Source organism: Molothrus aeneus, chromosome 7, assembly GCF_037042795.1.
Source record: "Molothrus aeneus isolate 106 chromosome 7, BPBGC_Maene_1.0, whole genome shotgun sequence".
In the NCBI taxonomy this organism is placed as follows: Eukaryota; Metazoa; Chordata; class Aves; order Passeriformes; family Icteridae; genus Molothrus; species Molothrus aeneus.
This window is the reverse complement of record NC_089652.1, coordinates 1,862,124-1,888,771: the sequence shown is the minus strand read 5'-3', so window position 1 is coordinate 1,888,771 and position 26,648 is coordinate 1,862,124. Positions and strand designations below refer to the sequence as shown.

Below are 26,648 nucleotides of genomic sequence, written 5' to 3'. Positions count from 1 at the left end.
GAGAGGACAAAGCGGAGAGGACAAAGCGGAGAGGACAAAGCGGAGAGGACAAAGCGGAGAGGACAAAGCGGAGAGGACAAAGCGGAGAGGACAAAGCGGAGAGGACAAAAAAAACCCCGAAACCAAACAAAAAACCCCTAAAAATAATTAATTTCCCAGAAAGTGGCTTAGTAGTCTCTAGAAGCCAATTGCTAATTTCAGTCAAAACCTCTTGCTCAAAATACCAGTCCAAACAACCCATTACACTTGGGATAAAAAATTTTCCAAGGCTTTTTCTAAGTCTAGGGCATCAGAGTGGCTTTAATTTGTGTTGGAGGAACCTTCCCTGCCATCCTCAGTGCTTTCCCCACAGGGACTGGAAACATGAGACAAAGCAAAGCTGCTCCTGCACTTAGAGGCCTGAGCCAGGACCAAGGCAGGAGCCTCAGGAAACAAAAACAGCCACAAGGAAGGGGGGAACCTTCCCCAGAGATGGGAATGTTGGTCTAGAAATGTTGGAAAATTAGAGCTAATTAATACTCACATCAGAAACCTGTTTGTGCCATTCCCAACCAGTGAGACATCCACAGACAACCCAACTAGGCAGATAAAAATGACATTTTATTTTGTGAAGAACACTTGAAAAATAAAGATGAAAGCTCTTCCAGGCTTTGCAAATAACCATCAGAACCCACAGAGTCACCAAGACTCCGTTTTCAAAAGGTGTTTCCTCTCCCCAGCCCCGTTTTCCATGAACTCTCTCACTGTGGAATGGACCACAAGAGTTTCAAGGAAGAAAAAACAAAAAGCATTTTGAGCCAACATTAGAAATAATCCAAGATTGGTTCAGTGCAGGTGCTGCTACATTACACTTGAACAAAGGCACAAAATTCCCACTTGGAATTTGCATTTCAATTTCTCCAAACTTGGTGTTCTCAGGGAGAGACCAGAGTTATTCAAGAGGGGAAGGCTGAGCTCAGTCCAGCTCCCCAGCAGGAACCAGAGGAACTGAAGGGACAGCAAATAAATCCAACGGGCTGGAACCATGTGGGAACACAAACCTTTGGAATCAGCACCTCTGATCCCTGCTGTAAAGCCAGGCTCCCAAGAACACCTGATATGGAAAGAAGGCGACACAAATGAAGATGGGAAAACATCCACTGCCCTCCCCACAGGCAGCAAATGTATTCATGACACTGGGATTTCAGGATCCAAGTCAGTGACGACATTAAACAGCCCCTTCTGCAGAGCATCAGCCCCAAAAAGCACAGGAGCACCTTCTGAATTCTAAAGATATGCACAGAAATAAATAATAATTGTGTGTTTCATGGTGCTTTCACTTCTTTTGCTTTGTTGCTAGCAGTGTCAGTTTTTATCTTTATGCTGTCTGAAATACCAGAGTAGTGTTAACCTATAGAAGGTACATGAGAAATCTCACATTAGCCAAAATTTGAGGAATCTTCTCAACTAGCAGCTCCTCTTACATACAGCAAATAGGTCAAATATTTACTGCAGCCCCCAAAAGCAAACTTGTGTTTTGACCTGTCATTGTCACAGATTTAATTCAGGATAATCAGGCTCACTTTGGAGTTAATACTTCAGAGCGTTTGACCTGGAGCTCAGTGAGCTGCTCAAAGTCAGCTCAGGACACCAAGAGAAACAGGTTCTCCAATGTAACAGAATATCAGAACAGCTGGAAAGATGGGAAATGAGGGAAACTCCTCTGAAGAGGAGCACTGAAAATAAATGCAAGCCTTTTTCCTGAGTACAGTAAAACCCACTGAAGATCAAACATTGGATCTGTCCATTTTTTCCAACCGTTTTGTCTGTTAATGAAGTTCAGAGACAACAAAAATACCCTAGAAATTGCAAAATGAAGTTCATGGGCAACAAAACAAGCCCCAGAAACTTCAAAATCTAAGATTACGTCCCTCTTGTTCCATATCAAAAGATGTCTCCAGGTTTTACATCTTGACAGATCCTGGACTTGTTCTTTTTGAGCCAATTTCCTACACTCTCCTCAGTGATTTCCACACTGCCTTCATTCTTAGGGCTGACTGCAGCTCCTACAGACTTAGGTTTAGAGATAAAGAGAGAAAAGCAAATTCTGGCATCAGCAGCAACTTCAGTGATCAGAGATGGGAAACAATTCTAAAAAGAGATGATTATGACTGCATTAGATCTCAGTAGTGATGGTGCAGGAGGTCAGATCTGACCCAACAAAGCATTTTGGCTGGTTAAAAAAGAGTCACTGAGGGGTTATACAATATATTAATCCTTTTCCTCCTCTATAAAGTGCATTTACTCAGCCTGAGAGTAAGTACCACACTGAGAAAGGGACCTTAAAGCACTTCCCCAAGAGAGAGCAGAAGAAAATCAGAGTTTTCTGATCCTGAATCCTACAGCCAGTTTGTGCCTCAGGGATCCTTGAAGACCCTTTGGGAGAGCCCCTCTTGCTGCTGGAGCTGCAGGCCAGGTTAGCACAGGGTGGTGTGGGCAGAGCAGCTCCTGGTGTTATCTGAAAACGCCCACATTGATGGTAAGAGCCACTTCAGGCTTGCGGGGCTTCGTGGGGAGCTTCTCCTCGGGGAACAGGGGATCCTGGGCACGCTCCTGGCGGCTGGAAAACACAAATAACCTGGTTAAAGTTCAGTGCTGGGCCTCAGCAGGGTGAGCCTGGCCTTACTCTGAGCTCCAGGGAGCTGTGAAAACAGCCAGGGCCAGGCCAGGCCAGCCAAGGGATCATTTTCATCTCCATGGTGTGTTCCAGGAGGGAAAACCACGAGGCTCAGTGGAGGAACACTGAGAGCCAGGAGTTTGAATTATCCAAGTGCTCCCTGCAGGATTACTGGAATTGTGTGCTCTGACAGCACCCAGCTACCACTGGCCTCCAAAATTATCCAATTAGGCTGAATCATGTCACCATGATATTTTCTGAAAAATCCCTTTGCCAGGATTTTTCTCCTGAGAAGCTGAGAAGCCTCAGAGGAAAAGGAGAAAAATAATAATTATCTGCTGCTGTGGAATGCAACAGGTGCATCTTTGATTGGCCTATGTTGGTTGTTTCTAATTAATGGCCAATCACAGCCCAGCTGGCTCAGACTCTGAGAGTCACAAGCTTTTGTTATTCATTCCTTTCCATTCCTTGCTAGCCTTCTGATGAAATCCTTTCTCCTATTCTTTTAGTCTAGTTATAATATATCATTTTCTTTTAATATAATATATATGATAAAATAATAAATCAGCCTTCTGAAACATGGACTCAAGATTCTCATCTCTTCCCTGCAAACACCACCACAGAATCATGGAATGGTTAGGATTTCAAGGGACCTTAAGGACCACCCAGTGCCACCCCCTGCCATGGGCAGGGACACCTTCCACTATCTCAGTTGCTCCAAACCCCATCCAACCTGACTGTGGGCACTTCCAAGGATGGGGCAGCCACAGCTTCTCTGAAAAGCAGCAAACACTTTGCATATTTCTAAAGAAAAATGAAACTAAATGCTCACTACCTTTTCCTCTTTTCCAGAGCCAGCTGCCTTTGTTTCTCTTTCCCAATGTCATCCCTGACAGTGCTGAAGTCCTTGGTGTCATCAAGGAGAAGGTTCTGTTATAAAAAAGGATTGGAGAGATCAAAGTCAGAAGGTAAAACTATTTCCCAGCTGACACAATAAATTCCCAGATTGTTTCTTTTGACTAGTTTTACACTGATTAATTTCAAGTTCATTAGAATTGCAATGGTTTGAGTTGGAAGGGATTTAAGGATGATCCAAGTCCCACCTCTGCCATGGGCAGGGACACCTTCCACTATCTCAGGGTGCTTCAAACCCTATCCAACCTGGCCAGGGACACTTCCAGGGATGGATTTCTTCCAATAGGCTAAAACAGCAGGACAGGACATCACATTTTTCTCCTACTGCTCTAAAACCCAGCCAGAATGTTCTCTCCTTCTAAGCCTGATTGCCAGCTGAGAGCTCAATGCTGGGTAATTCCTTTTCACACCATGAAATAGAACTGTGATAGTTCAGTAATCCATAATATGTAACAGTTTGTGTCTATAATGTGGTTTTGAAAGGACACTTGCTTGGATTTTAATCAGAATTTGAAAAAAAAACAAAGTCAAAAAATGAGGGCAAGAAAAAAGATCCAGGAGAAAAAGGAAAAGGAGCAGCAGCAAGAAATTTCCTATCAACACAACACAGTGCCCAAACCCACACCTCAGTACTCCCAGAAATGCAGCAGGATGAGAGAAAACCAGGAAGAAATGAAGATGCTGCCAAGGGGACATTGCCTGAACCTGATCCTTGTGCAACAATTAAATCCAGGGAAATTTACCTTCACCCCAATGATGTCTCCATCCTTCAGGTGGTAAGGTGCTGACTGCAAACTCGCCTGCTTTTTCCTCCTTTTCCTCTTGGAGATTTGCTGTGTCTGAACAAAATCAAAGCAGAAGAGTTTGGAATTCTCCTTAAATTCAATCCCTAAGGAACTGCAGCCCAGACCAACACGTGCTCCTCTCCAACAACTGTTGGATTCTGTCACTCCAGCTCTTACCCAGCTAGATATTGGCAGCCATTCAAATCTCTCAGGGAAGTATTTGGCTATTTCAATTTTATCTGCAGGGAGACAATAGTGAGAAGCCACTCTCTGCCTCAGAGCCCAGGTTGTGCATTCCTTGGAGATATCCCACACCAAATCCCGGGAGGTGGAGTAGTCCCTCTCTCCTGGTATTCCCATCTGGACTCGCAGCAGCAGCTCGTGGGGGCTGGCAGCAGGATGAAAGAAAGAAACTCTTGTGAGCCATGCTTTCAGAATTCCCAGCTTTCCTCCCACTCCTGCCCTCCTCACATTGTTTGTGGAAAACAATAAACAACTTCCAAGTTTTTCCCACATCCTGAGAGCCCTGAAGTCAAAAGCTGCTCAGTGAAGGCGTCTCTCAAATGCAGAGCTGTAAGAAACATGAGAAATAAAGATCTTGAGCTCTTACCCCAAATTCTCTTCTTCTTGCAAGGGCTCTATGCAGATTTCCACTCTGGCACCCAGCCTGTAGTCACTGAAAACAGAACAGGGATTGTTCACATGGCTCTGGAGCTGGGCTGGGAGAGCTGGGGGTGCTCACCTGCAAGGAGAGCCCAGAGCCCCTTCCAGGGCCTGAAGGGGCTCCAGGAGAGCTGAAGAGGGGCTTGGGACAAGGCACGGAGGGACAGGACACAGGGAATGGCTCCCACTGCCAGAGGGCAGGGATGGATGGGATATTGGGAAAAATTCCTCCCTGTGAAGGGAATGAGGCCCTGGCACTGCCCAGAGCAGCTGTGGCTGCCCCTGGATCCCTGGAAGTGCCCAAGGCCAGGTTGGACATGGGTCTTGGAACAACCTGGGACTGTGGAAAGTGTCCCTGCCCAGGGGACTGCTGATCTTTAAGATCCTTTCCAACCTAGACTGAGCTGATGAATCTCCCCAGGTCCATCCCAGTTGCACATTCCCCAGGGAACCCACCTGAGTCTCCTCTTGTTGTCCCGCAGGAGCTTCCCGGGGCCTTTGCTGTCCACTGTCCAAGCTCTGAGGAATGAGGGCAGGGGCACAACCTGCTCCTGGCAGCAGGGCAAGGTCAGAGCCTGAAAAACAGAAATACTTGGTCAAAAATTTTAGCAGCCAGTCTCCCTGGAAAAGCAGAAAACCACTGGATTAGCTCCCCAAAAAGAGGGCAAGGTATTGAGATTTATTCCACACCAGCTGTTGCTTGTGGCCATGAGCAAAATACTCACTTTTCAACCTCAAAGGGAGATGGATTTCCCTCCCTCTCAACAGTTCTCAATTCAACTTCCATTTCCAAAGTACCCAATTTCTTTTTTCAACCAGAATTTGAACAACTGGGAGGGAATGAGGCTGTTGCAGTCGTTGCCCCAGTCTCCAGCCAAGTGCTGAGCTCCTCTAAGCCCTTCCCAAGGACACAGCACTTCCCATGCTCAGCCAGTTCTCCTTGATCAAGCTGCAAACAGTTCTCCATAGCAGTAGCCTGGCAGAGCCCAAAACTGAAGTCACATCCAAAGAATAAGTGTTGGTATGGAGCAGAATCAGGTGAGAGACCCTTCCCCATGCAGTTCAAGTAGAACAATCACTGCTTAAACCACACAGAGCCTTTTGTAGGACTGGGTGCTACATTTTTGTGAGTTTGGGGTGGGGTTTGGGTTTATTTTTTTCTTTTGGGGTGTTTTGCTTGGTTTGGTTTTTAGTGTATTAAAACCATACAAAGGTGGTTTAATTTCTGGCCAAACAAAATGAGCCAGACCTTCCTGGCTGGCAAACCTGTGCACCCCAAAGTAATTCTTCATTCATCAGATTCCACATACAGAAATTAAAAAAAAAAAAAAAGATGCAGAAAACTAATACAGGAACAATGTGGAAATGGCAAAGTGGCTTTTTAGGAGGTGCTTGTTATGTGTGTGTGCTTCCCATGGAGAGATTTTACACTGAAATAAAGACAAAAGCTGCCAGGCAGAGCTTCAGCTGATGTGCAACGAGGCTCCTGCAGGCCAGGCCAGGTGACAGGGAGGATGGGGACAGCAGGGACACTAAGGAAGTGTCTGAGCTACGTGCTCCAGCTGCCTCTTGGTACTTACCAGTGACCATGGCATAAACACCATGGCACAACAGACTGGAGACAGGGGAAAAGGAAATAGAAAAGAGCTGTTAATAGAGCTTGAGGCACCACAGCGCTGCTGCACAGTCCAACACAGGAGAACATCTAACCTGCATCTTCAGATCTTCCAGAGAGGCCTCTCCTGCTATCTCTATGCTGCCAGCATAACAGAGATCCAGGCCAGGGTGAGTGGCTTCTGGTGGAGCTTTGGAGGAGGAAGAAACAAATAATAGAAGAGTCAACGTGATTTGTGTAGTCCTGAGAGATAACAGCCACTTCATGGTCATATTTCACTTAGAGAGTGAAAGCCTGGAGTCCACTTGGAATACCCAGGAATCCTAGACTGGTTTGAGTTGGAAGGGACCTTAAAGGTGACCTCATTCCAACCCCCTGCCATGGCCACATCCAGCACACAAAATACACCCCCAATAATTTCCAAACAGTTCCCATACAGATCCTATACTGCAAATTTCAGAGCTAGGAGCAGTTATTGCCATTGATAAATAGTGTTAGTTATTGGGCAAACCTAGTGCAAGCAAAGCTAAATTGCTCTTAGCTCCACTACTGGAATCAGCAGGGGAGAAAGTGAAACTCAGGAAAGGTTTGAGGCAGGAGAAAAATGCAAAGAAAACTTCTACAAAGGGAGGGGTCCTGGCCTGCAGCACAACTCAGCACTAGAGGAATATTACTTTTCATAAATAATGAAAAATCAATTTGTTCCCCATTTTCCAATTCTCTTATTTTCACTTCATTTTCTTCTCCCTTCTCAATCCTCACTTGATTTTCCTGCCCTGGCTGGTTTTGGATTTGACCTTCAGGAGAGCAAGCACAGTTAAAACACTGCATTTAAGGTCTTTGATACTATTCAAGCTTTACCCATCCCTCATTTTACAGCTTCCCAAAAAGCAATACAGCCTGAAGGGAATTCATTGTGCCTTCAGGAGTCTGGCATTTGAAACCAATCACATCTGTGCTCATGAAGGAGATGCTTTACACTGCTGCCACTGCCTAACATTCTAATCTATGTTAGAATTTTCTGAGACAATCTTAGAATTTTTTGAGACTGACAAACAAAGAGCCCCTGCTACAAAATTTAATGGTGTTTTGAGCCAATCCATCTGAGGAACATCCCTACAACAGGATTAGCCAGCATTTATGTCCAAAACTGCATCTGTCTCCTGAGTGGTCACTGGTCCTTTCACCACAACCTTGATGCAATTCATGCAGCCCTTCCTAGGTTTCAGAAGGGTTTAAAGGCTTTGGATTAAAACTTGGGTTTCGCTTAAAGAGAAACCATAGATGATTCCTTTAAAGCCTGGCCAAGCTCACCTGCTGTAGCAGACACCTGCAAAGCCTCCATCTTCCAGGTGATCCCATTAACCTGGTCTTGTGCATTCTCTCCATGTTTCTTATGGCTTGAAGGCTTCAGCCACCAGATGGGGATTTTCAGGAAACCCTGGAACAGAAAATACCAGCTGGCTCCTCAAGTGTTGTGTGCAGACAAGGTGAAATGTCACCTTTAGCACAGGAAGAGAGAAAAGATTTGTTTAAAACTTAAACTTTTGGAATGGGCTGCCCAGGGTGGAGTCAGCACTCCTGGAAGTGTCCAAAGAATGTGCGGATGTGGCAGCTGGGGGTGTGATTTAGTGGGGAACATGGTGGTGGTGCAAAAATAATGATGCTACAATTTTGAGTGACAATCTGTTCAGGGCCAGGTTGGACAGGGCTTGGAGCAGCCTGGGATAGTGGGAGGTGTCCCTGCCATGGCAGGGTGGCACTGGATGGGCTTTAAGGTCCCTCCCAACCCAAACCACTGTGGGATTCCAAGTCTCCAGACACTGCCCACTCTCCTTTTACCTTTTCTGGAAGCTTCCCTTCAGTTATAACCAAAGTGTCTCCTCTGCAAACGTTGAGCTCCTTCAGGGTGGCATTCTGGAGAAGAGAAAGCACAGGATACCTGTCAGCCCACAGCTGCCTTTCTCCTCAGGGAGCAAAGATCCAAGGGATTAAAACAGGCTCCTCTTACTTCCTGACTTAGTGCTTCCCCTGCTTCGTAGCACCAGTCAATCCTTCTCAAATGCCAGTTGTCACCTACCAAAACAGATACACACAGAAAACTAATCAGTCAATAAAACCAGTGTGGGAAAATATTACAAAACTCTTAACAAGTGTCAAGAGTCCTTTTCCTTTTGTTCTTTATTTTTATCTGCTTTTTAAACACAACTCTGGCTAAATGAATTATCACTTTGATATTCCCCAGATCTTTTGCTGTATGAACATAATCTTTTATTTGCACAGATCTCCCTTCCTCACCTATCTAATTATCTAATTCTCATGTGTCAAATTATCACTTGAATCTATGACAAGCTCTTTAAAATAAAAAGTCTATTATAAAAACTTCATGTTTAGAAGTCTTTCCCCTCCTCCCATTACAATGACACAGATCATTGAAAAAAGTTACACAATTTAGGGAAGGAAAAGCTGTCTTTAAAATATTTTAAATTCCCTTAAAAAATATGTAAATAACAACACAACTAACCTGATAATCCTGATTTCTCCAGCATTAAATTGAGACACTGAAAGAAGAAACACAGGATGAGAGCTGTGTCAATGCTGAGGCTGGGAAATAAATTTTTCAGTAAACCTATGTTAGAATTTTCTGGCATAAAGAATGACTGATTGCTGGTCAATCCTTCAAACAATATAATTAGATAGACAGGATGTATTTGGGCTATATATTAAACCCTTCATGGATGAGATGGTTTTCAGGGAAAAAATTCACCACATCAGCTGAGGCAGCATTCCCAAGCTGGTAAAAAATTAAACATGTGCTGTCAGTTTGTGCCTTTACTTGAAAAAATTCTGCCCCAGAGTTTGCAGATGCACCTTAAAAAAAAAAAAAAATCAAAGCTGCAAATTCAACACTGGACTGGTAGCACCAGAGTTTCCTTCACTCTGTGCATGGCTCTTCCCAACTCCTCTGCCTCCAGGTCTGTGCAAGGAATGCTGTCCAGGAGCTTGGGAGCAGCCAGCCTTACCTCTCTGACAGAAGCAGTCTCCTCCACAACAATCTCCATCTCAGGGCTGCAGCTTTGGTCACTCCCAACCATGAAGTACAGGAAGAGCTGAAAATCCAAAAGCAAACGATCAGAATAAATATGGAAGTGTAAGAACAATTCCTGTGGCAAGAATGTCCTCAAAAAGCACTAAAATGGCACAAAAAGCAAAGACAGTTATGTTATGGCCATCAGCAGATCCTCATTAGCCATACCTGGCGTCTACAAATGCACAACCCCTCCTTCCCCTGCACATCAAGGCCAGGTTGGACAGGATTTGGAGCATCCTGGGACAGTGGAAGGTGTCCCTGCCCATGGCAGGGCATGGAATTGGCTGAGTTTTAAGGTCCCTCCCAACCCAAACGATTCTGGGATCCTGTGATATTTACAACTTGCACGTTCCAAGAGCAACATCCCTCCTTTTCTTCCTTTATTCTCTTTAGGAGACTCCCTGCACCAGGCTCCTCCCATCCCACACTGCTGTACCTGAGTGGAAGTTGGAGCTTTCCCACGGCACAGCCCCAGCAAGCTTCCCATCTTCAGCTCTGCTTCCTTGACTGTGTAATCCTCTGGCACTTCAGGGAGGACAAATAAAAACATCAATTTTATCATCCTCAGAGCAAGCTAAAACCCTTCAGTGCTCCCTGGAGAGCTTGCTCAGCCCTGAGCTCAGCAGATCTGGGAGTGCCCTATAAGGAAAACAAAGGCATGGAGATCTCCCAGAGTCCCTCAGGAGCACAGGTGGATTAGGGATGGAAGCAATAAAACCAAGCTGAACATTTCAGTTTAACCTCCATCTTTGTATTGGTACTGTTAATTAACTTTAAAACTGGAAAAAAAAAAACCAAACAAACAAACCATACAACTAGTTCAGTTAAGCCTGGGAATCAGTGGAATTATGTGTGGGTAACTTCTCCCAGGAAAGGACAAACAGAGGCTCAAAACCTCCCCAGTGAATTTCTTACAGAACAGTGATTCAATAAATCAGTTTACCTGGAGACAGGAGTTTCCCATTGCCACTAACAGGTCTAAGACAGCTCTCATTTGCTGCAGCAAAAAGGGCAGGAAAGAGAAAAGAATTAATTCAAATGGGAATGAAATAGGAATTTGGCTCAGAATTTCAGACAAGTAACACCTGTAAGATTAATTACAACAGCTTTATCTTAAAGGTCTCCCTCAGTAACATCAAAAATAACTGGAGAGAGACTCCTCAAGACTCCAGCAACAGTCTCAGCTTTTATTCTTTCATTGAAAGAAAAATTCTACCACTAAACCCACTCAAAAGCCAGTAAATTATAGCATTAGCAGACTGATAAAGCAGCCGAACACTTACCCAGCTCCTCCTCCAGCTGAAGCTCCCGGATGGCTTTCATTTTGATATCTGCCATCACCTAAAAGACAGGGACATTAAAAGGGATATGAACACCTGGAATGCCACCACCACCCCTGCTTGTTCAAGTGCCAGTGCACAAAGGTAATCCTTCCCCTCTCTTCTGGCTCTGGTTACTGACACCATCTCAAATTTCCATTTACAGGATGACCCAAAGAGAAAAGTGTTTGACACTAAAACACTGCACTGGTTTTAAGCTACCTGCAAATACCCCAGGGATTGTAAGTCTGAGCTCAACACTAATTTCAGCAGGGAAAAGCTTCATCCCTGAGGCTACATGGAATGAGCTGGGCCAAGTGCAGTGGCCAAGCTGCTCAGGAAAGCAGAGTCCTTACTGTTTCAATAGTGGCAGTGATTTTAACGTGTTTCTGCTCCTCTTCCCCCCCACAGAAGTTTTTCACTTGGAGCCAGCTGATGTCATAGGTGAAGGCAGTCAAATTCCCACTTGCCACGTTGACAAAGCTGTGGGAATCAGCAGTGCAAAGACAGTCAGAGACAGGAAAACTAAACATTAGCAGGGCTACATCATTCACCAGCACAGCTCCCAGATAAACCAATGGTGGGTGCCAAAGTTGTTCATAGTGATGGCACCTCACACAGCAGAGGCCTCAGGGAGCACAGAGTGTCATGAGAGCACAAATTTGCCTCTGGCAGCTTCGGATTCACTGAGCATGAGTTGTTCCCACCAAGTTTTTCCCCCTTTACAAGGGTAAATCAAAGGTTGTGACTGGTGCTGCATTTTGAGGGCCAGAAAAACCTAACAGCTGATGAAGAACTGGTCTCCAAAACTTAAGATGAAATTATATTTGTAAGCTCAAAGTGATAATCAGTTGCAAGAATACAAGTTGTTAGTATAATTTGAACTAAAATGTTTTGCCCAAATTGCTTCTTTGTTTCATTACAATCATAATCAAAAACATTACCTCTGGTCATGGCTGTCTAAGATCAGCACAGAGCACCCGTCCCTGAGCCCGACACTTCGGACTGTTTCCTTCATGTCCTCCTCATGGAAAACTTCCCAGCTCTTGGCTTCTGGGTCTGCTCCTGAGCCGTTTTTGAGGATGATGCCCCCGGCTGGAGCCAGGGCAGAGTGCAGCTGTCCCAGGCTGGTGCTGCAGGAGCAGACGTGCTGGGCCTCGCTGAAGTGCTGCCCCTTGCCGCCCTCGTTGTGCTCGGCCAAGCGAAGCACGTTGAGCACCACGGGCTCGTGCTCAGGGCCCGTCAGCACCTTCGTGCCTCCAACCTGAGGGAAAGCAGCAAGGAATGACAGCTTGGGGAGGGGGCTGATGCAGAAAATACAGGAGAGACTGGGCAGGGAGAAAATTGAGACCGAAGTGGACGCTCTCCCCGTTCAAACCAACCTCCTCAGAGCAAATCCGTACTGAACAAACAACCAGAGTAACCCATGGGTGTTGAGAGAGAAAGAAAAATGTTATCCAGAGAAGCTGTGGCTGCCCCTGGATCCCTGGCCAAGGCTTGAAGCAGCCTGGGATAGTGGAAAGTGGCCCTGTCCATGGCAGAGGGTGGAATGAGATCCTTAAGTCCCTTCCCAAACCATTCCATGGTAAGCAACTGGGAAACCAGCGGACACTTGGCAAAATCTAGGACACAGGAATTTAGCCCCTCAGGACATTAAAGAATTACCCAAATGTGACTGAACATTGTGACTTTACATTTTAAAAGCTTGATCTTTCTGATATTCAACCTAAATTCAACCTAAGCTCCTTGCTGAAGAAAATTTAATGACACAAAAGCTGCAATAGAAAAAAACTATACCAAAAATAAAACCAAGACAAAACCAACTCTGTTACTACAGAGTTTGGGTGGTTTTGTTTAGTTTGGGTGGTTTTGTTTAGTTTGGGTTTTTGGTGTTTTTTTTTTTTTTGAGAAAGTCAATATCAACTGGATATTCTTACAATAAAAATATTTTAAAAGTAGCATTTTATTCCACTAGAGAGACAGAATAAAATGCTGTGCTTCACAACCACTTCCAGGTTAAGCACAAGCCTTAATATTAAAAGGAAGATGGAAAACTACAAAAGCAGCACAGGATTTCCAGGAAACCTTGCACAGTCTTATCTCTTCAGAGCTGACAAGGAAGGAAGTGCTTGGTTCCTTTACCTCTTTCCCATTCCAGACAAAGATGTCTGCTCCATCAGCCAGCCCAATGCCATCCAGGGTCAGCTCATCTCCTAAAAAATAGGAGCAAATCATCAAGTTCTTGCTCCCCACAAACCACACAAACAGGGTCAGCAAGTTTTTAAAAATCACTACACTTAAAGAACTGTACAAGCATGGGGAGGAATATTTAGAGCAGGTCTGAGTGTCTCTCTATTTTGATATCAACGCTGTGGAGAGTTGGGTTATGTTCTGGTTCAACGGTGATTTTCTGAAGCTGACCACAGAGAACATAACATTTGAAAGTTACTGAATAAGTTGTTAAAAACTGACACTTAGAATTGCCTAACAAAGCAAAGCTGGAGACAAGAATGACAGTTTGAAAAACTGATGTACCCTTAATAAATTAATGAATTCTTCAAGTGAGCATTTCCCTTTACAAAATTCCTACTTCAGCTGAAGTCTAACCTACATTTTCCTTTGGTGTCACCCTGGCTCCTCTCTTCTATCCTCTCCTCCACCTATTAGGCCAATCCTATGAAAGCAAACATCCACAAGCAAATCAAGGGCAAGACACAGACCGATACATTCTTGTCAGCAAATGTGCTTAGCTCGCTTGAGATCTGCATTTCACAACAAAGATTTCACAGCAAAGTCTCAAAATCATTCATTCCAGTAATAAGAGTGAAATAAGTAATTTCAATAATTAAACATGAGTTTGAGGTGGAAGAATTTTCAGTAATACACATCTCCAGGATGGTTTACAGATGAAATCTTTGATGGCTGCAGGAATTAAAATACAGCAATAGCATGGGGGCTTGGCATGCAGTGCTCTTACCATCAAGCACCTGGTACAGGTGTAATCCTGCTGGTAAAGGCTTGGCCATGCTGAGAACCATGTCCCCTTCCCAAGACTCCAACATCTAATTGGAAGATACAACCAGAAAAATTATGTCAAATAACAGTGAGCAGTAACTCACAGCAGTCACAATAATTACAATCTGCTGAAAGCTGCCACAGCCTGGCTCCCGAGCTCACTCGGTGACTCCTTGAAAAGACAAAGCCAACTCTGTCACAAAATGAAATATTAAGAATAAAGGTGGAGTTCTGCAGTGTCAATCCATGGCCATGCACATGCTGCCCAAATATAATAAATTAGCTCACGTGAACTTTGAAGTCTCCACAGTTAAAATTCCAGCAATTTCGTGGCTTCAAGAACAGACCCCACACCACTCTTTCCTCCCATGTAAACTCACATTAAGTTTTTAGCCTCCTAAGCTCCATTTCCTGTTGAAAATTTCTCCTTGACACAAAGACTGCAGCATAAATCTATTTGTAAAGGTTGCAGTGGCTCAAGTGAAAAGGGAGTTGAGTTTGCTAGAGCAGGTACCTGGAACACTGCCTGCCGGAGGTCTCCCAGGGTCTTCCTTCTGTCAATTGTCAAATCCACCACGCTCTCTTTCCAAGAAAGTGAAGGATGCAAAGCCCCATTGTGGAATTTATAGCAGGAGCTCAGGTGGAGATGTACATCAATGCCATTGTTTGCTGAGTCACATTCAGCTCTTTGGGAGAACAACACAACAAAGGGGTGAATTTAACACCAAACAGATGTTTCTGTGCAGCTCTCCTGGAACTGATCCCCCCAGGGTTAAATTCCCTGTCACATACCCTCCTCCTCTATACCTGTGCCTAGCTGTAGCAGCAAACCTTTAAAAAAATAAAGGAGTGGAATTCACTCAGAAACAGAATCCCAGGATGGTTTGGGTGGGGAGGGACCTAAAGCTCATCCAGTCCCACCCCAGCCATGGGCAGGGACACCTGCCCCTACCCCAGGCTGCCCAAGCCCTATCCAAGTGGCCTTGGACATTTCCAGGGATAGGGCAGCCACAGTCCTGTGTGAAATAACCCATAAACTGGAACTCTTGTGCCTGTATTTTGATATCTTAACTGTGATTCAGGTGTATCAGGTGTCCCTCAACACAAAGGAAAGTTTTGTCAAACCTGAATACCACAAGCTCTTGACTTTTCTGGCAGAGAGTATCATTTATCTGTAAATTCCCCATAAATCAAGTCCTTCCCCCTTCTCCCAGTGAGGAATTCCCTCTATAAACACAGTTAAGATACCACATTCCATTCTCTTCCCAGAATTGCAGTGATTCTCACCAGAAAATAGTACAATTTGAAACTGTGTCTTTCCCTGGAAATTCTGTAAGCTGAATGCTATCAGGGAAGGCAGGGAAGCAGCAGAATATGGATATAGAAATTATATTCTTCATTTAACCTCTGACATTGAACCTTTTCAGTTCTGACTCTGCTCAAGGAATTTCCTTCCTTTTGAATCTCTTGGCAGTCCTGCAGATAAGAGCTGTTTGAGTACAGTGACACCAATGTACCTCTTTTTTTGCAGCTCTGTATTAGCAGCATTCATTTCATTCAGCAGGTGCTCAGGAATTTGGTACCTTGGATTTCCACGTGCTGCAACAAAAAAAAAATATAGGCTTAAAATGTGCTTTGGAAAACAAGAAAAGTTATCAAGAGGAGACATTATAGTACAATAATCACTGAAAACTCAACTGCAGGATGATATAAAGAACAAACAAATGCTTTTACTCCTTCCAATCAACTTTTCTTTAAGGGAAATTAACACATGCCATTAGCAACAACCTGTATTTGTTTCAGCTGATGCTCTGCCATTATTTCTGGAGCATGCTAAAAATTTAGTCAGCTACAGTCAATCCACACATCATCACCTCCTTGTATCTTCATTTTTAAGTCTTTTGTCAAATGATCACTATAAGGAAAACTGAGGAAAATAAAGCTTGGAAAGGACAAAGAAGCACTCCAGAAAAAAATGTCAAAGCAGAAAGCTCCCCCAGAACCTCCAGATGAGCTTTGTGTACCTTCAGGGGGCCTCTTCAGCTGAGCTTTTCTGTAGAACAGCATGTAGGCACTCTCTTTACCCTGGAACTGCTTCTCAATATCCTTCTCCTTGATGGGCTGGACTTTGGAATCATTCAGATCAAACCAGTGGCACCCAGCAGAAGCAGCCCTTGGCCTTGGGGGGTTTTTCTCACAGTTCCACTGGACACCATTCTTCTGGGAGGGGCTCTGGAGATTTTGTCCATGAGAATCCAGCTTGAACAGAAGCTTATGTGTTTCCTTCAGGCTGACTTTATTTCCATCAGGACTCAGCTGGAATATCTGAGGATGATTCTGCAAATACTGAAAGGGAAGCAAGGACAGGATGAAGAAGATGCCAAGTTTTAAATGCAGCAGCCTGCACTAAGCTGCTCCACCTCATTGTGAAACATAAACCTCATGAATTCAAAACTCATTTTATGGTGCTTCCTCATGTATTTTCACACTTTACCTCTGTAAAAGCCTCACATCTACACTTCACACCTACATTTAAATATTTCTTGTGGAAACTGCAGATATCTCCCTTCGAAAAACAAGCAAATACCAGTTTTCCACCCATCTACAGCACAAGTGCTGAAGTGTTTTCCTTAAGACATCATAAAATACAGCAACCAATTGGAAAATTGTACTACAAAAAAAAAAAAATACACAAAGTCTCAGGCAGACAATTCCTTGGGAATCTTATGTTCCCCAGCCTGCTAATTCACATTACATGTTAATCCAAAGGTCCATATTCTCAATTATCATCCTCCTGACTATTCAATGAGAATATAAATGATTATAAAAGCTATCTAAAACCAAAACTAGCAAACCTGTGATTACCTTTCGTAATGCTCCATATTGCTTTCTGTATTTCTTATTCCAGGACACCCCTTTCTTCTCCAGTAATTTCTGCCCTAATTGATCCACGGGAATTTGTTTCGCTTCTTCCTGCAGAAAAATGAAAAACCAAGGTAACAAAGGCTACAAAAGTCAAGGGGTCAGCACAAAGAAGCCAATTTGAAAGTGTTTTAATCATTCCTGGCTTTTTTAATAAGATACTGCAGCATCATATGGAGCTGTGTCAGGGGGATTTAGGTTGGGTATCAGGGAAAGGTTCTTCCCTCAGAGCGTGCTGGGCACTGCCCAGGCTCCCCAGGGAATGGGCACATTCCCAAGGCTGCCAGAGCTCCAGGACAATGCTCTCAGGGATGAACAAGCTGGGATTGGTGGGGTGTCTGTGCAGGGCCAGGAGCTGCATCAATGCTCCTTGTGGGTGCCTTCCAGCTCTGGATATTCTGATTCATTTTGCAACAGCTTTGGTGAGCAGCTTTAGAAATACTCCAAAAGGGCCTCTGTCTGTACAAAGAGCCACTGGTAATATTAAAGCCAAGTTTTAAATGCTTCATGCCAAGCTCAGAAGAGCTCTGGACACCTAAGCCTGCCCACTCTCACAAACACCAACTCCCTGCAGGTTCCCTAGCTCCAAAACCAAAGCAATGAACTCCTTACATACCATACCTCTGATAAAATCCCTTTTAAGACTGCCAGTGGATTTTCTGTTTCTTTGGCATTCTCAGTGTCTCTTAAAGCCTTCTCTTCAATCAGCCCATCCTCTTCTTCCTGGGTGAGAAAGACACTCACAAATATTGTGGTTTCACACACAAATAGAAGACTGGAATATTCTGTGCTGACATTATCATGCATCATCTAGGAGTGTGAAGGACATTCTGTTCAACTGCCCTTCTCAATGAGGCAAGACACACAAAGCCTCATTAAAATATTAATTAAGTTTAGATGCACATTCATCAACCAGCTCTTAATACTTTTCTGAAAAGTACAACCTCTAAAGCAAGGAAGAAAAACCTTTAGGGACTTACTTGGAGTTGCCAGTTTCCTAATTCATCCACATCTCTGATATAAACATGATAGTGTCCTCCATAGCAGCCACCTTTGTGTATAATAACAGAGAAGAGCTCATACATGTACTCTGAATCATCCATCTCAGTCTTTAAAAAGAAAAACAATAATTGTAACAACAACTGAGGTCAGTCTCTCACACAAGGACAGCTTTGTACCTTTAGCATCACTTCAGAGATTTCTCAGTGTGTGTTTGCACAAGCAGAGACTGAAATGGCTTTTGAGGACTGGGGACACAAGGAAGAACTGGCACAAGGCACAGGCTGATAAATCATAAAATCCCAAAATGGTTTGGGTTGGAGGGAACTTAAAATTCATCTGGGCTCCTGCTAGGGGAAGGAACAACTCCCACTAACCCAAGGTGGCTCCAAGTCCTGTCCAAGCAGGCCTTGGACACTTCCAGGGATGGGGCAGCCACAGCTTCCCTGGGCAGTCTGTGTTATTAAACAAGCAGGATTCTGAACCATACTGGAAATTAAAAATATTTTCAATTTCAGTGTTTGTTCACAACCAAGCTTATTTTGTTTAAAAGAGGAGAGAGAAAAGAAGTAACACTTAGAAACCCTAAAACTAGGGAGGGGGACAAAGGCTTCCTCAAATTCTAACACTGAGAAATTTCCAAGCTTGCATTGCAACACTTCAAGAAGAAAAATGCCTGTTCCATAAGAGTGCCTCTGTTGTGTTGTTTAAGAATCAAAATTTGTCATCAAGCCGTGGCAGAGCTCAGTTTATAACCAGAAACATATTTATGAATGCAAACAGAGATTCCTGAGAAAAATGGAATAACTACAGGCACCTATAGCACATATAGATCAATTTATGCATGATGTTATCAGAGAATAACCACACAGAAATAAATTTTAATTTCCATTTCCAGATAATTATCTTCCTGTCAAGGGAAGGTTAGATAACTTCTGAGTAGTTATTTTACCCTTCCTCGTTGTAGCTACATGGTAGCTCAGTTCAAAAGTGGAGGAGGACACCATAAAGTCACTCAAAAACGTGACAAAATTCAAAATAAAAGGTAACCTTGAGCTGTAGGTTCTCTGCTGAGCATACAGAAAATTTTAACAACTGCTAACAGTGCTCACCTGCTCACAGAAAGGCTTCAGGTTGATCTGGATGGGGAATGTGTAGCAGCTTGTTTCCTTGTACCTCTCACACTTCTCAAAGTCAAAGTTGAACCTCAGGAGGGAGATGGTGAGGAAGGGAGGCAGCTTGCGTAGTTTAGCAGACTGGGAAAGGATGTAAAAAGATTTAAAAAACATTTTAAGCACAGACTCAGAACAAAACTGTGCTTCCACCTTGCTGTGGTCAAATCCTTTCCCACCAAAGCTTTGTTACCACCAGAGACAAGATCAGTGCCCTCATTTTTCAAATGTCTTCATCAATTTTTAATTTCCCTTCCAACTACACAACCTAGAAGTGACCCAGATCTTCTCCCCCTGTTGAGCCCTACATCCTCCTTGATTGGTGATCACCAGTCCCACACCTGATCCTGCCACAGCAAATAAAGGACATTGCTGAAATTCCAGTCAGTAATGACATTTCCATAGCCCATGAGCTCTATGCAGGCAGTCACAGGAGCTAAAGTCTCCCTCATTTCTACAGGGGAGCACCCACAAGGCAGGAAAGCCAGGAAAATCCATTTTAATGATTCCAGATTAATCCAGATCCAACCACTTGATGGGTGAGTCCATCAAGAACCCTCATGAGAAGTAAAACCAACCATCTTGTACCACCTGTGGCAGCAGCTGTGGGCTCCATGGCCACATTTCTGAGCCTTTCCAATGTCTCCATCCTCCTCTCCACTGCCAGAGCCACAACAGGAACACACACAGGGTTTAAGAAATCCTCTGAATTAGGAATTCCATTTGCATCCACAGCCTGGCAAACCCCCAGCTCTGTGATTTCCTACCAAAATTCAGAGTTTCCACACTCCTCCTGCATGGATGAGCACTTGTGAGAGGCAAACAACTTAACCTGTACTGCCTTGAACCCAACCCAGTTAAACCCCAGCCAGCCTTTGCAACAAGGCACATGAGGCACTGCTGAGAGTTCCTGAACTCCCAAGTCACTGATTAACCTGGCCTGACCTCAGCTTCCCTTTGAACTACTCCTTCCACATCCAGAGGTCTGCAGAGTTTGGATTTCACCCATCCTGCAGGAGGCCAAGGGGCTCTGCTGCTGGGACAAGGGCAAAGGGCAAAACCAGCCTGAGTCTGCTTCCCTCCACAAAAACAGAGCAACAGATCCCATTCCCTGCACAGAGCAACAGCTGCCTGTTGTTCTTCTCTCTCATTTGGGTTCTCCAGAAGTGAGTTTCCATGATTTCTCCCATTGCACATTTTTATTTTATGCTCTAACTTATCTTTTAGCCAATCCTCCAGAGTGCCCAGGGGAAGGTGCAGCAGAGGTGTTGAAAGAGTCAATACTTTCCAAATCATACCAACCTCCATGTTAGGGACAAAAAACTGCAACAACATTTGGGAAATGAGCCACAGGAGCTTTTCTTGACATCCCTGCTGAGGTTTCAGAGAATCCCAGGATGCTTTGGGCTGGAAGGGACCTCAAAGCCCATCCAGTGCCAACCCCTGCCATGGACAGGGACACCTTCCACTATCCCAGGCTGCTCCAAACTCACTTCCAGGGATCCAGGGGCAGCCACGCCTTCTCTGGGCACCCTGTGCGAGGGCCTCCCCACCCTCACAGGGAAGAATTTTTTCTAACATCCCATCTAACCCTACATGATCCCACCCCAAGGTGTTACCTTGGAAGCTTCAACCAGTTTATCACAGGCTCCACATCGATACAAGTTGTCATTCTCAAAGTATTCTTCCTCCACATACATGTTCCACAGGGCCTCCTCCAAGCCAGCCACACCTTTCACTGCCACTGTGAGGTCTAAGAAATCCTCCTGTGCAGAAAGGACAACAAGAAACGAGGTTCTGAGGGGTGTAAGTTTGTTATTAGAAAGATACCCATCCTATTCATCACAGTGATGGGTAAAAACACCTCACACAGCCAGAGAAATTAATTTTTATAAACTGATTTTTTTAAATTGCAAAGAGCACAAAAGATTGTCATGGTATGTTTTGCTGTTAACTCACCGCTCTCTGTGCTAACCACACCTACTAAAGGCAGGGCTTGTGAACTCAGAAGATGCAAAATATTTGGGTTTTTTACCTCTCATTTAGAAAATGCAGCCAAAGACCTAAAGTCCAACACTCCCTACCTGGATTCAACACGGCACTCAACAAGGATGACATTATTTTTGGACTTTAAAAACAAGAATATTTAAAGTCAACAGCCTGAAGAGAACCCCCCAGTGGGAGATCCCTAGCTTTACCTGTCTCTCACTGACATTCTTGCACTCCTTACAGACAATCTGGTTGACAACAATGCCATGGTACAGGCGGTTGATGAGGTCGTGGCCTGACGTCCCCACCAGGGAAGTCTCCAAAGCACTGAAGAGGATCCTGTTCAATTCCTGCACATCGTGCTGCCTCATCTCCTGCAGGAGGGAAACCCACACAGGAAGGAATGAAACACTGCTCTGCTTGGCCTGTGGCTCAAAAATAACATTTCAACTGTCCCAGAGTCTCAACGACTACTCATACATTTACTCCTTGAGTAGTAAAGTACTACATTTATTATTGTTAATTTGGTTATGCTACAACTCATCTAAGACACTTTCACTTGGATAGAGTCATAGAAATCCAGAGTGGTTTGGGCTGGAAGGACCTTAAAGATCATTTTGTTCCATTGTGGCCATGGCAGGGACACCTTCCACTACCCCAGGGTGTTCCAAGCCCCAATGTCCAACCTGGCCTTGGGCACTGCCAGGGATCCAGGGGCAGCCACAGCTGCTCTGGGCACCCTCTGCCAGGGTCTCCCCACCCTCCCAGGGAACAATTCCTCCCCAATATTCCATTTACACCTGCTTTCTGTTAATTTGAAACCATTCCCTGGATTTAGATTAATCTCTGACTGACACAGTTCAACTTGGGTAAGAATCTAAGTATCTGAGCCTGTTGGAAAAACACACTCCTGGTAAAAACAAAGGAAAAGCAACTGGAATTGTATCTAAGAGAACAACCATCTTCTGTTCCTCCCTGCAAACAACTGCCATGGGCTCCATGTGGAGATCTAACAGAATACACCAAGAGCTGACCCAACCCAGTGTCATCTCCACAGCTTGAAGGATTTTAAGGCGTTTCCTAATTTTGAGGTGTTTCCTAAATGCCAGCCTTCCAGACCCTGTGTGTGTGCAGGGAGAGGTGTGTGGGGATGGAGATGGGCACCTCGTGGCTGCTCCAGCCGAAGCTCTCAGTGAGGTCAGAGGTGGATGCAGCCTGCTGGTCCAGGAGCAGGAGCTGGGCAAACAGGCGCTGCAGCTGCAGCGGGATGATCCGAACCTGGCATGGCAGCAGGGAACAGTCAGACACAGCAGGGACAACTTAACACCAAGCTGCTGATAAACTCCCCTTTGGTGATAAACCACCCCTGAGTAATAAACCACGCAGGGTGATAAACTCCCCCTGGGTGACAAACCACCCCTTTGGGTGATAAACTCCCCCCCATGGGTGATAAACCACCCCCCTGCCATGGGTGATAAACCACCCCCCCCCCATGGGTGATAAACCACCCCCCCCCCCCCCCATGGGTGATAAACCACCCCCCCCCCCCCATGGGTGATAAACCACCTCCCCCCCCCCATGGGTGATAAACCACCTCCCCCCCCCATGGGTGATAAACCACCCCCCCCCCCCCCATGGGTGATAAACCACCCCCCCCATGGGTGATAAACCACCCCTGCCTCTTCTGTAACACGCACAACTCACTCTGCACCAAGCGGTCAGAATCAGTTCCCAAAAATCTACAGTGCCTCCCCTTACACAGCCAAGTGGGATGGTTTAGGGTGGGAGGGAGCTCAAAGTCCATCCCATTCCACATCTGCCATGGGTTGGGACACCTCCCACTATACCAGGGTGCTCCAAGCCACAGTGTCCAACATGGCCTTGGACACTTGCAGGGATCCAGGGGCAGCCACAGCTGCTCTGGGAATTCCATCCCAGCCCAGGGAACAATTCCTAATTCCCAATATCCCATCCATCCCTGCCCTCTGGCAGTGGGAGCCATTCCCTGTGTCCTGTCCCTCCATCCCTTGTCCCCAGTCCCCCTCCAGCTCTCCTGAAGGGTTGGTGGAGGGGTGGAATGAGGTGGGAGGGAGAACGCTGCAGCAGAAACAGATTCCATGTCTGACTTCTGAAGTGAAGCCTGATGGCAATGAAAGCTTAGAATGCTGTGGAAAACCCAGCATCAGCCAGGCCAAGCTGCCTCTCAAGTGTCAAATTTAGGTTTTCACTCATTTCCCTAGGTTTCACATGAACTGCAGCCATATTCCTCCAAATCAACTGTGATGAACAGGAGAAGTCCCATCACCTTTGCATCTGGTTTCCTGCTGTCATCCAGAGTGCCAAGTTCTTCAGGTCCCAGGGAGAACAAAGCCTCTGCAATTGGTAATAAAATTATTATTTAAAAAGACAACATCCCCTCCCTAAAAATATAATGGATTTTAATGTCAAACACTATGATTTTATTCTGCAATAATTTATTTAAAGTGAACTGTGCCCCAAAATCACCCAGGTTCACTGTGTTTCTTAAATAAATAACCAGAAGTGCAAGTCTCACTAAAACATCAATCTCAACATTATTTTAAGAAGGTTGTGAGTACCTCACCTCTAAATTCAGGGGTGAAAAGCAGAGTCTGCAGAAGGGAATTGAGGTAGCAGGTCCCACCCTGATTTTTGATTCCACTGAGGTTGGTGAAATCCCTGGGAGCTGGAGGCTCAGACTCTCTGGGCCTTGATTTCTTCCCTTTCCCATAATGATTGTTGGAAATAAAGGAAAAATCCTCTTCAAATAAGTCCCCAAACATTGTGAAGGCAAAAGAGTCCTTTAAAAAGATACAAAATAAGTATTTACTATAAAGAATGCAGTTGAACCCACCCACCTCAAATCCTCCAAGATAAACTTGGAAGCCCTGATTGAAGAATTTGTTTATATTTTTTCCACCTTGTTCTGATCATTCTAAAAATAAAACCATGTAAAAGTGTAAATTAATGTAACAAAAAAGGGTGAATTAAAAGCATTTCTGTTACCACAAGTCTGAGCAGTCTCTTCACCAGGATCCAACCCACCACAACTCCATTTTGAACAAAGCTGTTATTTATTCCTGCAAATGAACTATCCCCTACCTTGGATTATCCTTATCCATCTCCTCCAAACCCCTGGCACTTCTTCATCTGAGACATTAAAGCTGAAAGATTTTAAAGTTTCACTTTCCTAATGAACATAAATAGGAACTAAAGCACTTTGCATCAGCTTCTCCTCCTCTGAATGCAGCTCCTGACTGCCTTAAAATCTCTGTCAAGGCCCCTCCTCCCAAGCTGCTGGATGGAATTCCTGGACTTGGCACTCAATCCAAGCTTTCTCCCAGCCCTCGTTCCTGTTTCCAGTCAAGCCTGCTGCACTTCTCCTCCCTGCATCTCCTCCCAGCAGCTCCTGAGTGGATGGTTTGTCCCAAAAAAGGGCCATATCCAGGAGACACCACCCACCCACCACTCTGGAGAGGTACTCGAGTGCCAAATCCTCCCTCACTCCTTATTTCTGGATCCTCCTTCCCTTAAAAACCACACAGGAATAGCAGCTGGAAGGGATTCTAGGTGGCCCAGGGACAGCTCAGAGCACAGGGCCTCAGGCTGCAATGAATCCATGGTAGGAGAACCCAAAACCCTGGAATAAATCCATGGCAAGAGATCCCAGAACCTCTCTAATAAACGCATGACAGGAGATCCCAAAATTCTCCAATACTTCCATGACAGGATATCCACAAATCCCTCTAAGAAACCCATGAGATTCCCACACCCCTCTAATAAATCCATAGCAGGAAATCCCCAAAACCCTTTAAGATATCCATGACAAATGATCCCAAACCTCTGTTTGGAATCCACAGCAGGAGCCCCCAAACCCCTCTAATAAATCTATGAGAGGGGAGCCCAAACCCCTCCAAAAAGCCCATGCCAGAAGATCCCAAACCCCTCTAATAAATCCATGCCAGAAGATCCCAAAATCCTCCAATAAAGCCCTAAGATTGCCAAAGCCCTCTAATAAACCCATGGCAGGAGTTCCCAAAACCTTCTAATAAACCCATAGCAAGAGATCCCAAACCCCTCTAATAAATCTGTGACAGGAGACCCCAAACCCTTTCAATAAACCCATACCAGGAGTTCCCAAATCTCTCTAATAAACCCAAGGCAGGAGATCCTAAACCTCTCTAATAAACTCATCACAGGGGATGTCAAACCCTCTAATAAATCTGTGACAGGAGACTGCAAATCCCCCTAATACATCCATGGCAGGAGTTCCCAAACCCCTCTAAGAAACCCATGACAGAAGACCCCAAACCTCTCCAAAAAACCCATGGGAGGAGATCCCAAACCCCTCTAATAAATCTGAGAGGCGATCCCAAATCCCCCTTACAAACCCATGGCAGGAGTTGCCAAACCCTTTCAATAAACCAATACCAGGAGCTTCCAAAACTCTCTACTAAACCCAAGGCAGGAAATCCCAAACTTCTCTAATAAACCCATGGCAGGAATTCCCAAAACCTTTCAATAAACCCATGGCAGGAGTTCCCAAAACTCTCTAATTAACCCAAAGCAGGAGATGCCAAACCTCTCTAATAAACCCAAGGCAGAAGATCCCAAATCCACCTTATAAACCCATGCCAGGAGCTCTCAAATCCCCCTAATAAACCCATGCCAAGAGCTCCCAAAACTCTCTAATAAACCCAAGGCAGGAGATCCCAAATCCACCTTATAAACCCATAGCAGGGGATGTCAAACCCTCTAATAAATCTGTGACAGGAGACCCCAAAACCCCCTAACAAACCCAGGCCAGAAGACTCCAAACCCCTCTAATGAAGCCATGCCAGGAGTCCCCCGAGTCTGGCAGTCTCCCCATGCCGGTGACCCCCGGCCCCTCAGAGCCACCACTCACCGTGCCCGGCCTGGCCCGGCCCTACGGCCACGGGGCCGCGGCCGCCGCCATATTTGTTGTGTGGCGCGGCGCAAAGCACGCCGGGACCGGCGGCCCGCGGGGAGGGCGGGGTGACGCGGGGCATGCCGGGAGTTGTAGTTTCATGGGCGTGAGGGCAGGGGGAGTCATGGCAACCTGTGGGACTTCAATCCGTGAAAGTGTTCCAGGATACACGCGATGAGGGCTTGGAACTACCTGGGAAGGTGGCTCTGGCCATGGCACGGGGTGGAATGGGATGAGCTTTAAGGTCCCTTCCAACACAAACCATCCTGGCATTTTACAAAGATCAGCTCCCTCTTTCAAACTCTTGTTTTCTGTCATGCATTTATTACAGGAATTTGGGATATCCTGCCATGGTTTTACTGCAAAAGTTTTGGGATCTCCTGGCACAGATTTATTAGAGAGGTTTGGGGCTCTCTTCTCATGAGTTTCTTAGAGGGGTTTGGTGATCTCTTTCTGGATTTGATAGAAGGGTTTGGGGTTCTATTTTCATGGATAAACTAGGTGGGTTTGGGATCTCCTGCCATGAATTTATTAAAGGATT

The 26,648-nt window shown here is 45.1% G+C and overlaps 1 protein-coding gene across 1 annotated transcript; it reads right to left on the bottom strand.

Moving 5' to 3' along the window:
* Nucleotides 1-579: 579 nt before the first annotated feature.
* Nucleotides 580-26,112, bottom strand: USP40 (ubiquitin specific peptidase 40). Its single transcript, XM_066553826.1, has 32 exons — nt 26,066-26,112; nt 23,744-23,960; nt 23,447-23,514; nt 22,306-22,419; nt 21,351-21,515; nt 20,772-20,918; nt 19,093-19,236; nt 17,962-18,090; nt 17,603-17,704; nt 16,925-17,032; nt 16,084-16,405; nt 15,577-15,658; nt 14,574-14,745; nt 14,022-14,106; nt 13,187-13,257; nt 11,989-12,308; nt 11,401-11,527; nt 11,009-11,066; nt 10,669-10,722; nt 10,162-10,250; nt 9,658-9,744; nt 9,159-9,195; nt 8,646-8,710; nt 8,477-8,551; nt 7,949-8,075; nt 6,730-6,824; nt 5,476-5,594; nt 4,967-5,032; nt 4,534-4,744; nt 4,315-4,410; nt 3,492-3,586; nt 580-2,599 (listed from the first exon to the last, which is right to left on the bottom strand). Exons 2-32 carry the CDS (start codon nt 23,940-23,942, stop codon nt 2,494-2,496), a joined length of 3,735 nt encoding a protein of 1,244 aa, XP_066409923.1. The 5' UTR covers nt 23,943-23,960; nt 26,066-26,112; the 3' UTR covers nt 580-2,493.
* Between the last annotated feature and the right edge of the window lie 536 nt (nt 26,113-26,648).